The sequence below is a fragment of the Anser cygnoides genome, chromosome 7, assembly GCF_040182565.1.
Source record: "Anser cygnoides isolate HZ-2024a breed goose chromosome 7, Taihu_goose_T2T_genome, whole genome shotgun sequence".
Taxonomy (NCBI): Eukaryota; Metazoa; Chordata; class Aves; order Anseriformes; family Anatidae; genus Anser; species Anser cygnoides.
The window spans coordinates 34,869,763-34,884,072 of NC_089879.1; the positions used below are offsets into that span (position 1 = coordinate 34,869,763).

At 37.8% G+C, this 14,310-nt stretch overlaps 1 protein-coding gene across 1 annotated transcript in view; it reads left to right on the plus strand.

The window, feature by feature from the left end:
• The window catches only part of POLR3A (RNA polymerase III subunit A), a 35,924-nt gene that overhangs the window by 740 nt on the left and 20,874 nt on the right, over positions 1–14,310 (plus strand). The window contains 14 exon segments of the mRNA XM_067000289.1: positions 318–455; positions 988–1,159; positions 1,683–1,837; positions 2,729–2,968; positions 3,693–3,855; positions 4,039–4,175; positions 4,737–4,840; positions 5,875–6,016; positions 6,509–6,649; positions 7,862–7,931; positions 8,639–8,766; positions 10,209–10,347; positions 12,374–12,538; positions 12,805–12,977. Coding sequence (XP_066856390.1) covers positions 318–455; positions 988–1,159; positions 1,683–1,837; positions 2,729–2,968; positions 3,693–3,855; positions 4,039–4,175; positions 4,737–4,840; positions 5,875–6,016; positions 6,509–6,649; positions 7,862–7,931; positions 8,639–8,766; positions 10,209–10,347; positions 12,374–12,538; positions 12,805–12,977 — 2,067 coding nt within the window.

Here is a 14,310-nt window from a genome sequence, read left to right on the forward strand (position 1 = left end):
CTGTCAGAGACCCAGAGATGCTCATCTACAAACCATCACACAGGAGACCCCGTGGGCTGTAGATCGCTGGCAATAGCTGGATGAGTTAGCATCACTGTTATCAGGATTGGCAGTGTGTGAAAACCATTTTTACTTCTTAAGGGTTGGGCCAAATGTAGCGCTACTGGCATGCTTCTAATGCTGGAAAAAAAACGCTTAAGTGCTGTGGGTCTGCTGTCAGGATAGCTACTAGCTTAAAAACTATTGAATCTTCTGTATGTTCAGCTCATTATAGCTATAAATTTCTATTATCAGTATGTGTTTCTTTTCTCTCACAGGGAACCAGTGAAAAAGACCGCCCCTGTGAAACCTGTGGAAAAAACCTAGCTGATTGTTTGGGACATTATGGGTACATTGACTTAGAATTGCCCTGTTTTCATGTTGGATACTTCAAAGCTGTGATAGGCATCTTACAGGTAAACATGATTTGTTATCAATATCTAGGCTAGAGAAAGAAAATGATCAGTAAAGATTGATTTAAAGACATTAGTTTAGAAGACAAGAATAAGGCTGCATTATACATTTTTTTGGATCTTGTGATTTGTAAAGTACCCATGTTTAAGTATCACTCTTAGTAATATAAAGACATCAGTTTTATTTTGTGATTTCAGACTCATTAATCCATTATCTTTCTATAGTAGTTTGAGCTAAGTGTAGGCAATGTAACTTACCCTTTAGAACATTCTAATAAAACAAAGCTGTTTGCTTTGTATGGATTGTTAAGGTCCTGCAGAACTTACGTAAGAATTTACCTTATTGCCTGTATTATTTTCCCCTTGTCCTTTTTTTTTTTTGTTTGTGTGTTACACTATGAGAATTTATCTTCCAACCAAGACTGCTGTATTTCAATAAAAACTTGCATACTATTGAAGGACCTAGGTTCGAATAGCTGTTAAAATTCTCCATGGCTGCATTAAACAACCGTGTTTATGTGTGTTTATATTAAAGATGATCTGCAAAACCTGTTGCCGTATCATGCTGTCAGTGGAAGAAAAAAAACAGTTTTTGGATTACCTGAAGCGACCAGGCCTTACGTATCTTCAGAAGAGAGGGCTAAAGAAGAAAGTGTCTGAAAAGTGCCGGAAGAAAAACACTTGTCCTTACTGTGGTGCCTTTAATGGTAAGTGTTGGCATTAGTAGTTAGTGATAGTTATCTACTGTGATGGTTTTTACCTTGGTGGCTGTGGTAGGCATCAAAATCTCAAATACTCATTCCATAGGTAATGGGTAGTTTCTCCGGCCTTTTTTAAGAAACAGGTAGTTGCATTCTTAATGCCAAGCACAGGCTTATTCACTTCTCATGTATGTGGATATAGACATTGGCCTAGTAACTTATTTTGTTTTACATATCTCTTCTTGGCAGTGAACAGTATTTAATACTTGAATAATGGCAAAAAAGCCTTGATCAACCATATATATATAATATATAAAATATTGGAAGCTTTAGTCAGTGATCAGTACCTTAACATGGAAGACTTTAATTTTGATTGAACTTCATTTGTCATAATTCTGTGAAGTTATTCTTCATAAGATTAAATATGTTTGTCATTCTCTGGGAGGGTAACTGATTTTGGAACAATTACTTAGTTGTTTTAAGTTTTTAATTTAAAAAAAAAAACACAACAACATTTATTTGCTTGCAGGAACTGTGAAGAAGTGTGGTTTGTTGAAAATAATACATGAAAAATATAAGACCAATAAGAAAGTGGTAGATCCCGTGGTATCCACTTTTCTCCAGTCCTTTGAAACTGCCATAGAACATAACAAAGAAGTAGAATCCTTACTGGGAAGAGCTCAGGTGAATTTTGTTACAACTTGAATTTTACGCTGGTTTTTGTGCGTGAAATAAAACTCCTCAAAGGTTTTCACTGTAGCAGCTTAAGGTGGTCCGGTACTTCTGGATACCAAGACACGTGAAGCATATTTGCCATATTGTTAGCATTGCAATAACGTTAACTTGGCAAACAATGAGCAGCTTTGTTTATTAGATACGTACTTTTCTATCCGTAAAGAAGGGAGGTGTTCTTGGTGTATGAAACGTCAAGAAGCAAGAAAAAGAAAAAGTGTAGGCTCATAGAAATAGCACATTTACATATGGATTTACTGTAACTCTGAGATGATTGCAATACACAGAGATATCTTCTTCAAAAGAACTTAGTATTGAGGAGGAAAGAAGAGGCTTAATCAGCTTTTTTGTTTCATCCAGCTTTGCATTGTGTGCGGTTGTGTTTGCTTCTTTTCTTATCAAGCTGGAAAGATTTCAGGGTAGATATATGAACAGAAAAAGGAATGAGCATTTTGAATTTCTTATGCTGCATCAATAGCTGTTCCATAAGAGAAATAAAGTTTGTATTTATTTTTTTAAAAGCACTAGAAAGTATTGTAATTCTTGTAAGTTTCTACTAATGAAATGAGAGAAAACATACTTTAAGTTTGTTGTAACATTTACTATATTATTTTGACAAGGAGCTATGAAATACTGCTTCAAAAAAAGTAGCATAAGTAAGTACAAGGCAAAACACATAAGTTAAAATGAGGGAAGACAGACACAAAGAAAACATACCAAGTATATGAGACAATCAAAAGTTGGAGTGAATAATCAGAATAATCAGTAAATGAGGGGAGGAAGGAAGGGTTGAAAGTTGTTACTTGATGGCTTAATCTTGACATTTTCTGATGGATTTTGTAGGAAAACTTGAATCCATTAGTAGTATTGAACCTCTTTAAAAGAATCCCAGCAGAAGATATCCCTCTGCTTCTAATGAATCCAGAAGCAGGTAAGCCTTCAGATTTGATCCTCACACGACTCTTAGTGCCACCACTGTGTATCAGACCCTCTGTTGTGAGCGACTTGAAGTCCGGCACCAACGAGGACGACTTGACAATGAAACTGACAGAGATCATTTTCCTCAATGATGTAATAAAAAAGGTGAGTCATTCTTCAAGCTCTCTGAGATTGTTGCCTTCCAAAATATTTGGTTAGAATTTAGTACAGGAAGTGGTTTTATTTATCTCATTGTTCCCAGTGTATCAAGCAGTCTGTACTGTACTGCTGTGCTGTTTGGAATTTTATTGAAAGAAATAAAGTTGCTCCAAATGGAGCTGGCTATCTGGCTGCTTGCATTATAGGACTTCCTGAATATCTGCAGGAGCCCATAGGAGAAGACTTTTTCATCTGAGTTCTTGTTTGTAAACTTTTTTTTCCCGACCCCTGTCTATCACTATAACATTTTTGAGTGTTTGCTTACAATGAAAACATTATACTATACCTAAAGGGTTAAAACAATCAAATGAGCAGTAACTCCCACGACTGAAGAATGATTAAATTCCGGTGATTTTCCTGGCTGTGGAATAATATTAGCTTAACTTCACTGGCTTGGGAAAAAAATAGCATTTAAACAAATGCATATTTTTGTGAGTGTTTGTCAAAAGATATAAGTCATAAGCAATTAGGTTTTCTGTTGGGTTCTCTCGTGAACAGCCTTATGCTATAGCAATGTAAAGTTATCATGCCTTTTTCATTTCTATGACTACGAAGGGTTTTTAACATTATTTTCCAAAGAAGCGTTGTGTTCAATATCAGAAAAAAACATCTTAACTGGTTTAGTCTATTGCTATGCTTATTTTCTGAACTGGGTGACTATTTTGTTTAGCACAGGATATCAGGAGCCAAAACACAGATGATAATGGAAGACTGGGACTTCCTTCAGTTGCAGTGTGCCCTGTACATTAACAGTGAGCTGTCTGGAATTCCTCTGAACATGGCACCTAAAAAATGGACCAGAGGTTTTGTTCAAAGACTTAAGGGAAAGCAAGGTTTGTCTAGAAAGCTGTTTTCAATGAAGTCATAACTATTTGGTATTCCGAAGCACGTCTTTGTTACTATTGTGTTGTGCTACTGTGATGCATGTTGAAAGATGTTCTAATGTGCTCTCCTAGCAGACAGCATTTTGAAATCAACTTTCTCTATAAGAGTTTTTCACTTGCTTGTTCTTTTAGGTCGGTTTAGAGGCAATTTGTCTGGAAAGCGAGTGGATTTCTCTGGCAGAACAGTCATTTCCCCAGATCCTAATTTAAGAATAGATGAAGTAGCAGTGCCTATTCATGTTGCTAAAATATTAACTTTTCCTGAAAAGGTGGGTAGTGTAAAACCAAAACTTCTGTACCTTTTTGTTTTGGTTTTTAAACATGTATCAGTTTTGTCCTTCTTCATGATCCCTCCGTAAGAGGGAGTAAATGTGTGGTTTATATGTTCAGCATGTCATTCAATGATGTTTTGCCAGTTCTGTTGCTGCTGGTAAGTGAAGCTTGTAGTATCAGATATATACAAGTGCTGTGAAAGCATATGGGGTAAGGAGTGACAGACACATCAAGAGAGAACGGTTCAGCTTGATGTTGTTTAAACTTTTATATAGCTTCATATGTTCATTGGTGTAACTGTCTAAGGAATGGTTGTGTGGTTTTTTGATTTCTGAATTTACTTCCCAGATTTCTTAATGTAATTTCACTGTGATGTTGTGCTCTAAAACAGGCTTAAACTTTCCTCCTCTATTTCCTCCTGCCTGTTCGTTTCAGCAGCTGAGGTTGTGAGGGGAATTCTCAGTTGAGCCTAAAATTTGAAAACACAGAACACCAGCAAAAACAAGAGGTCTTGAAACATGTTTCGCTTGTTCCTGATTGAAATCTTTATGCAACAGGTTAACAAAGCAAATATTAATTTTATGAGGAAACTTGTCCGGAATGGTCCTGATATTCATCCTGGAGCCAACTTCATTCAGCAAAGGCACACACAGATGAAAAGGTACCTGTCATTAATGATTCACTTTTCATCTCTCCTCACCAACTCATTCTTACTGTTTTGTGAAACCTGTAATGTCTACAGGGGTTAAAATGGATCTTAATTTTTAGCATTTTTCATAAAGGGCAGTAACAAAAATCATCACCTAAAAAGAACTCACACACTAAACCTTAGGAGATTATATGTTGGATTTAAATATCAAGTGTACATAATAAGGATAGTGAAGTGCAATTAGGTTGCTTTATGACTGAGCATCTTTTATTTAGCATAGAGGCTAAGATACTCTAGATAATATAGAACTGGACTGAGATGTGCATTTTGGGTCATATTGACAGGTGATGAATGGAAACAGACAGTATTGGTCACTTTGTGCTGGCTTTTTTTATGGGAGGGCTAATGTGCAGTCAGTTTGTGGATCGTCTTATGGAGAGTGATGTTTTACATGGGCAGATAGTGATATGACAAAGGGGAAACGGTTTTAAACTGAAAAAAAGGGTGTGGGGGGGTTATAGTAGATGTTAGGAGGAAAGTTTTCGCTATGAGGGTGGTGAGGCACTAGAACAGGTTGCACAGAGCAGCTGTTGATGCCCCGTTCCTGGAATTGTTCATGACCAGGTTGGATGAGGGCCTGGGCAACCTGATGTAGTGGGAGGTGCCCCTGTCCATGGAAGGGGAATTGGAACTAGACGAGCTTTAGGGTCCCTTCCAACCTAAGCCATACTGTGATACAAAACATAATTGTCTGTGACTGAAATGGCCTATTCTCCATGCTGCAATTGAAACAAATACTTTGTATGGATTAGCTTTTTTCTTAGTTCTTGTAGTATAACTGTAGTTTTAAGTAACATTACAAATTCGTTCGTTATTTAAAATAGCAACAAAGCTGATGTTTAATGATGTGGCCAACACCAGTTTTGTCTTTTAGTCATTGTAGTACAAATGCTCCAATGTTTAATGGAGGAACTTGCATTATAAACACAGGATTTTTTTTCAGTTGTCTTTATGTCTCTGACTCCATTGTCATGTGTTACCATAAGATTTTTGAAATATGGAAACCGAGAGAAGATGGCCCAGGAGCTGAAGTTTGGTGATATCGTGGAGCGGCATCTTATAGATGGTGATATAGTCCTGTTCAACCGACAACCCTCTCTTCATAAGCTGAGCATCATGGCTCACATTGTAAGTGCACACAGTCTAACAGACAGGTAGTGCATCATGTGAACATTAGGTGGCTTACCTTTGCTGCTGTTTGAAATAAACAGCTTCTCTAACTGTGCAGGGACAAACATGAACGAGGTGCTGTTTGCATGGGAATTAATGTGTAACTGGGTAGTATGCAGCCTGGATGATTCTGTGAATAGCCATGATTGACCTCAGTATCTGTTCTTGTGTAAGGATTTCATTTTTGCAGAGTTGATGTGGTCTTTACAAAGCATATGGTGTTCCATGCTTTGTATAAATATTTCTTGTAATGCAACTTAGTTACATTTGTGTAATGGAATCCAGGTCTGGTTTCTGGCTGAGTTGAATCCTATGATCAGAAATTTTCATTAATGTCTGTAATAAAGAGGAAGTATAAAGCCTACAAGGAAGCATTCGGGCATGTTTTTTCATCTGTTAGCATGCTTGACTGCATGTGCATCACTTTTTTTTTCCTTCTTCTATTTACAGGCTAGAGTAAAACCTCATAGGACATTCAGATTTAATGAATGCGTCTGTACACCATACAATGCAGACTTCGATGGAGATGAGATGAACCTTCACCTTCCTCAGACAGAAGAAGCAAAAGCAGAAGCACTTGTTTTAATGGGGGTATGCAGATCAAGTTGGTGTTGGGATAGGCCATGCCTTGTAGTTCTTACGTTGCATATGAAATCTGAAATCATCATTAAGATGCCTGGGTATGGATAGTATGCAGCTGTGAAGCTACTTGAGAGTCATGCAGAAGGGAATTAAGAATAACTAGGGCTGTTAGCCTTATAGGTAGTCTAATAGATATGTATTTAGCATTCCTAGAAAATCCAGTATTTTTAAGTAAGTACATGTCATTAGTATGGTTCTACGTGACTACTGTTAACAACTGCTACCAAGATAGGGTGGCTGTTACTGAACAGATGCGTGTTCTGGTCTGACAGCCTGCAGTTTCTGGATTATGGCTAAACTGGAAATGAGGCAGCAATAGTGTGCTTGTACTGGAGTAGTAGTTACCAGAGAAGGCAGGGTACAAGTAAGGTTTTAGGAGGTGAAAAGGGAGAAAAGATAGCAGGTGGAGGGATTTGGTTGTTGCAGCCATTGATATGTAGCATGAAAGTGGAGTCAGTAGCAATAATCTGAGGATTTTCCAGTACGTTGTTCCTTCAGGGCAAGTGAAGGTCAGTACTACTACAACAGTTCATTGCAGCATGTATTGAGTTGCTGAATTAATCTGAGAGTTTAAAAAGAAAGCTTCCAAAAGGAAAAATGAAGTGCGTGACCTAGGCTTCTGTGGGCCTGCGAATAGTTCAGGCAAAGCTGTGGCAGCCACATACTGCCCAGGTGGGGATCTGGGGATAAGTAACTGGAGCAGTAATTTGTATGACTGGGAACTCATACTAATTACCCTGATTTTATTAACCGGTCTCTTTGCTGTAGAATCAGGTCTGAGGAGAACAATTTTAGTTTATGTATATGATGCATGTTAAAACATACTGGTTTTAGTATTTAGTGCATGTAAGTGATATATTTTTAAAATATTCAGGAGTGAAGTGGGTACCTAAATACATTTGACTTCAGTGTCAGATCTAATTGCCAATCCTGACAAAGCCTAGCAGTATTGTGCAGGAGACTGAACTGTGAGTTTGCATCTTGGTTGTTATTTGAATTCTTCGGAGACTTAACTATATGCAAGATCTTCCATAGCTAGGCTTAGCTACAGTCAGAAGAAGGTTTTGCTATCATTGCTAACAAAACTGTCTGAAATAGTAGGTTTACTGCTGAATAGCAAGTGTGTCTTCAAGTGTGTAATTTTTGTCTTATGTCTTACAGACTAAAGCAAACTTGGTAACACCAAGAAATGGAGAACCCCTCATTGCTGCTATTCAAGATTTCCTTACAGGTGTGTACATAAACTTGGTTTAGATCTGTGTGATTTAACAGTTCTGTAAGAATCACTTCCCTCTTCTTTATAATTTTTCTCTATTAATTTAAAATTTTATCCTTTCACAAGTCAAATTGACAGTATGAGAGTAAGGCTATTGTTGGTCTGAAATATGATGATGACATTCAGATTTCTTCTGATACTGTCAACCTTTGTAGGTGCAATTTTTAGTAGCTTAGCATATGCTCGGCAATCTTTTCTCTGATGTTAAAAGTAAATGTTTAGGGTCTTCATGTGCACTATGTAATGTAAACCCCTTATAATTATGGGAGAGGATTTGAACTAATTAGCCTAAAATGAGTTTTAACCTATAGTAAGTACTTTAAAGTTTACTTATATATTTGAGAAAAGTACAATGAATATTGAGGGAGAAAGTGTAAAAAAATCAATACAAAGGCTTTATTTTTTACCTATGGGATGGTGCGTGAAAGAGAATAGATTGTAGCAATGCACTGTCTTTGGAAGTTTCATTGAGGAGGAGTTAAAAAAAAAAAATCTGGAAAGGGTTTACAAGCAAAGCTGTCTAAAACATTGGTATTTTGCAGAGTAAGTAGTTACTTATTATCAGAATCAAATTATTAATACTGAATAGTATTAAACTTAGCTTTTAAATATATTTTAATCTTTATAATAGCTTTTAAATTTAATTATGTTTTACATTCTAGGTGCCTATCTTCTTACACTAAAAGATACCTTTTTTGATCGAGCCAAAGCCTGTCAAATCATTGCTTCTATCCTGGTTGGTAAGGATGAAAAAATTAAAGTTCGTCTTCCACCTCCGGCAATTCTGAAGGTGTGTCAAACTATTTTTCAACATTACAAAGACTTACCATCTGTTCTCTTGACCCATGTTGATGTTCTCAGCTGAGAGACAGTCCTTGTGTTTTCTGACGTTTGTTTTGTATTATATTTGATACTATAAGGCATAAAGTGCAAAGATCAGAATTCAAGTTGTTTGATGGTTTCTGAGACTGAATAGAGTCAGCCTTGCATAGTGTGGTCCAGATACAGGATTCCTTTGTGGTTCAAACATAGTTTTGCTATTGTCCTATTACTGTCCACTCCAAGACCACTTGGCTGTTGATGGTCATATAGCAGACAAACCTAACATGGGGCTAAGTGGAGAAACTGTTGTACCTTGGGTGTGCTGAAGTACTGTTAAAATGCTCAGCAGTTCTAGGTTTCAGTATCCCAGCTGTAGGTGGTGTCAAACCTGGGTGATAGTATATTTTAACTGTTAACCCGTCAGTGTGTCTAAGATTAAAGCAAATGAGTGCTATGTGATATTTGTTATATCATGTACACAAAAAAAAAAGTATTGTTAAGGGCTGAATATTTGTGTATCAGTCAGAAACTTGGAAGAGAGCTGTAGTATCATTTCTTAGATTGGATTAGAGTCTATTAAGCCTTCCTTCAAATATATTTCAGGGTGCCTCTATTTGGTTGGCCTTGTATATAAGGCAAATACTTGTTTAGAGAGAATTTGGTACATTTTCTAACTTGTTAACTACTCATTAAGTGTTCAAATAAACGTTCTTATAGTCTGTAGATAGTTTTAAAACTGTTACATGTGTAATATTAAGGAAACTTCCATAATTATTCAGAAAGAGAAAATAAAATTTAAATGAATAATAATAATAGTAACGTAAAGCAAGGTCAGAGCATTTAGCAATGATATTTAATTTGAATTTTATGAATTTATATGAATGTTGATAACAAGGAGTATTGGTTCTTTGACTGCTTCTGTCATTCCAAATGAGTAAATTTAGCACTAGGTGTGACAGTTACTTCTGTTTAACTACAGATGAGTGAAGTACATAATTATATGAATCTTGAGCCTCCTAAAAATTTAAATAGGAAGCATTATATAAAGAATTAAATATAAATGTGGCACCCTATTTGGGAAATGAAACAAATGTGGCATTGTATTTTTTTCGTTTTCTAATCAAGAAGGGAAATGTGACAAAGGGAGAAATAGAGTGTGTTTCAGTAAATGCATGTGTATACCTTTACGTAAAGGATAGCCTTTTGTGAATCAGTGCTTTTATATTTTTGGAAGTGCATAATACTCCCCTATTCATAATAATGCTGTTATATACTGCTACAAGTATAGTTCAGTATAGCAATATTATGTATTAAAAACAAAAATTTACAATACAATTCTTGCTTGCTGGTTTTACTGCTGTTGTATCATAAACTCTGTAACCCTGTCTCTTGTCCTTTTGTTTTCCTAAGCCTGTAACACTCTGGACAGGAAAGCAGGTTTTCAGCCTCATTCTCAAACCCAGTGATGACTGTCCTGTAAAAGCGAATCTGCGAACCAAGGGCAAACAGTATTGTGGCAAAGGGGAAGACCTGTGTTACAATGACTCTTGTGAGTGACACTTCTAAAGCTGTGTTTTGGAAGCCTTCAGCAAAACTGTAGATACTGTTTTGTTGAGTTTATTGTTGAGCTTACTGGAGGAATTAAAACAGTGCCTTGCATAAGTATTCTTGAAATGGAAAAATACATTATTTTTTTTTCTCAAAAGTTGAAGTCATGCTAAACATCAAAGAAAAGACTTAAGTGTTTTCTTGTAATAAAATTTCTGTTGTGTGATGATAGGCTTATTATGATGCTGAAGTATTTAAAGTTAAGAAAGATAAGAGAAGCCAAGAAGCTTAAGAAATGATTATGCAGATGGCAAATGGGGAAAAAGTTAAATATCTCAAGTCGGGGTAGTGATGCAGTGATTATAAGTCAAACAGTGAAAGGAGTTAGGAAATAAAGGACAGGAAGATAAGAATCTTTTGGAGGTCAGACCATCTGCCATTTGGGGAAGTCAAAGTGGCAAGTGGCACGCACAGCATCAGGGTTGAAGAGGCTATAGGAGATGAGCAAGGCTTCTCCAATTAATAATTTAACGTTATGTAGTAACAGTTGGAAGAGAACTTGAACAGGTGGGATTAGCTCGTCTCCTTGCTGATCATAAATTTGAGCTAAGGAACATAGGTACGTAGGGAGGAAGCACTGATTTATAGTAATTCAGGCATGCAATGGTGATATGAGAAAGAATTCCCATTGAGGACTCAGATACACTCCACACCAGATTCTGAGAGATTTCTTTGGAAGACAGGATCACTCTGTGATCATCAAGTTGGCTGTAAACATTAAGATATTATTTTTTTTCAGCCTGAAAAAATGTAGGGTGAAAGGCAACAAAATAATCCGTCTTATTCCCTTGTGTGAACATACACCATCATCTTTCCTCTGCATCCTTTTTTCCTTTTTGTTCTAGGAAGTATAGGTTGAAGTCCTGTTTTCAGTGTTTGAGGGTAACAGGTGTTGCAGAAAACCTTTGGATGGCTCTGTTCAGTTCTCTGAACAAACTTGGTTCCTAAAGCAACACTAATTCTATTCAGAAAATTGTGCAAAATCTCTGAAGTTTCAAGAAATGGCATTATCATTGTGTAGTAAGTGGTAAAGACCATTGACTTGCAGTTCAAGATGAGTACCTAAATTTGTATTGAAAATATTGAGCATAGAGTATCATATCATATACAGACATCTAGAGTGTTCTGCAGAAAATGATTTAAATTGGATCTATCTTCATGTGTAAGTTCTTTGAAAGATGCATAATAAAGTTAGGAATTAATATATATTGTATGGTTTGCATACCAAATATGTCTAAATTTCACATGCAGAAGATACTTTTCTAACTGCATAAAGGCTGAAAGTCACAATGAAGATTCAGTGCCTGAAATAGAAGGTTCATGATGAAGCAGAAGGAGGTCATCTAAAAGAGGCATTATGTACAGGCCACAGGCCTAAAGCCAGCATGGAAGTCTTCACGATATGCTTCTAACTAGAGACATCTGCTTCCACTATGTCTTTTAAATTTAAACTGTACTTCCAGAGGTGAAATGATTATCAGAATCTTCAAATAAAGAGAACTGTAGCTTAGTTTCTGAAGTTTTGTTGCTTTAATAAAAAAATAAATAAATCAAGAACTGTGGTTTGAACACAGAATAAATCAAGAACTATGCACAATAGAGGACTTTATTTCTGGACAGATAAGGTTAAAACCTTGATTCTGATTAAGGAAGCGAAGTTTAGCATTTTATTATTGATTTTTTTCTTTAATGAAATGAATTATTCACATGATCCTCAGAAGTCTTAAATAGATACAGTTGCCCTTCTAAGGAGGAAGGAAAATACATAAATGTTTGCTTTTCTGGGTAAAATTAGTTTGTAGATTGTCTACCTTAAATACTCACTCATTCATACACTTCCACAGAAATGGTAAATATCTATCTTTTTTTTCTTGAACAAAGTATTTACAAACCTGCTCCATAACATCACAAGAGTTTAGGTCATGTTTTAGAAAAAATATGAATTATTTTTGCTTTTCTATTTGTAGATGTCACAATTCAAAACAGTGAGTTAATGAGTGGCAGCATGGACAAAGGAACCTTAGGTTCTGGATCCAAGAACAATATCTTTTACATCTTGCTGAGAGACTGGGGACAAGTAGAAGCTGCAGATGCCATGTCACGACTAGCCAGGCTTGCTCCTGTCTATCTATGTAAGTGACAGTGAAGTAAGTTTCTTGGTGAAACCTTATCTTAAAGCAGAAATAACCCAACAATAAAGCAAGAATTTTGCTTCAAATACAATGTATCCCATTTAAAAATCAAGGAAACAAACAAAAAAACCACCACAAGCCAGTTCTGAAACTGACAAATGGTGAAACAGCTGATATGTTTACAAATTATAACATTTCTTGATGTTAATTTCTACTTTATTTCTGTGAGATTGAGTTAATACTATAATCCTTTTGTTTTATGACAGCTAATCGTGGCTTTTCAATTGGAATTGGTGATGTCACACCAGGTCAGGGCCTGCTAAAAGCTAAGTATGAACTCCTGAATGCTGGCTATAAGAAATGTGATGAGTATATTGAAGCTCTGAACACTGGAAAACTACAGCAGCAGCCTGGTTGTACTGCAGAAGAGACACTAGAGGTAAACACTTTAAATGGTATCACTGTATATATATACAGTAGGAAGTTCGTGAATACATGCACATAATTTGTAAAGCTCAAAGGTGTCTACTGAAACTTCAGAAGAAGAGCAAGTAGGGCCCTTATGTACACAACTTTAGTTGTCTGTCTCATCTTTTAGATGCATACAAGCATCTCTATGTTAAATGTGTGGTGGTTTTACTCGGGTAGGCAGCCAAGCTCCACCACAACCGCTCTCTCACTCCCCCTCCTCAAAGAGGAACGGGGAGAAAATACGATGAAAAGGGCTCAAGGATTGAGATAAGGACGAGGAGCTCGCGCAGTTATTGTCGTGATGGGCAAAACAGACTCAGCATAGGGAGATAGTAAGATTTATTGCCTATTACTAACAAGCTAGAGAAGCGAGAAACAAAGGAAAGAAACGAAAAGCATCTTCCCCCCCCTCATCCACCCTCTTCCACCTCCTCCCCCCGAGTGGCATGGGGGAACGGGGGTTATGGTCAGTCTATAGCGCTTCTTCTCCGCCGCTCCTTCTCGGTCACTCTCGTCCCCTGTGCTGTGGGGTCCCTCCCACGGGATGCAGGCCTTGCAGAACTGATCCGGCGTGGGCTGCCCGCAGGCAGCAGCTCTTCAAGAACTGCTCCAGATCTGGGTCCGTACCGCGGGGTCCATCCCTCAGGAGCAAACTGCTCCAACCTGGATCCCCCACGGGCAGCAGCTCCTGCCAGCTCACCTGCTCCTGCGTGGGCTCCTCTCCACGGGCTACAGGTCCGGCCCGGAATCTGCTCCGGCAGGGGTCTTCCACAGGCCGCAGCCTCCGTCGGTGCAGGCCCACCTGCTCCACCGTGGTCTCCTCCATGGGCTGAAGCGTGGAACCCTGCTCCACCGTGGTACTCCATATGCTGCAGGGGGACATCCTGCTTCACCATGGTCCTCGCCACAGGCCGCAGGGGACTTCTGCTCCGGCGCCTGGAGCACTTCTCCCCCTCCTTCTTCACTGACCTTGGCACCTGCAAGGCTGTTCCTCACTCCTCTCACTCTCCCAGCTGCTGTGTGGTGCAGCGTTTTTTTTTTTCCCCTGTTTTAAATATGCTCTCACAGAGGCAGAAATCAACATCACTTACTGGCTCCACTCTGGTCAGCAGTGGGGCCCTTACCTAACATGGGGCAGCTTTTAGATCCTTCTCACAGAAGCCACCCCTATGGCCCCCTGCTACCAAAACCTTGACACACAAACCCACTACAAATGCTAGCTAAATACTTAACAACGGGGATCCTCCAACCCCACTGGAAGTATGGAGGTGACACAGAATAAAATTACACAAGTAATCGAA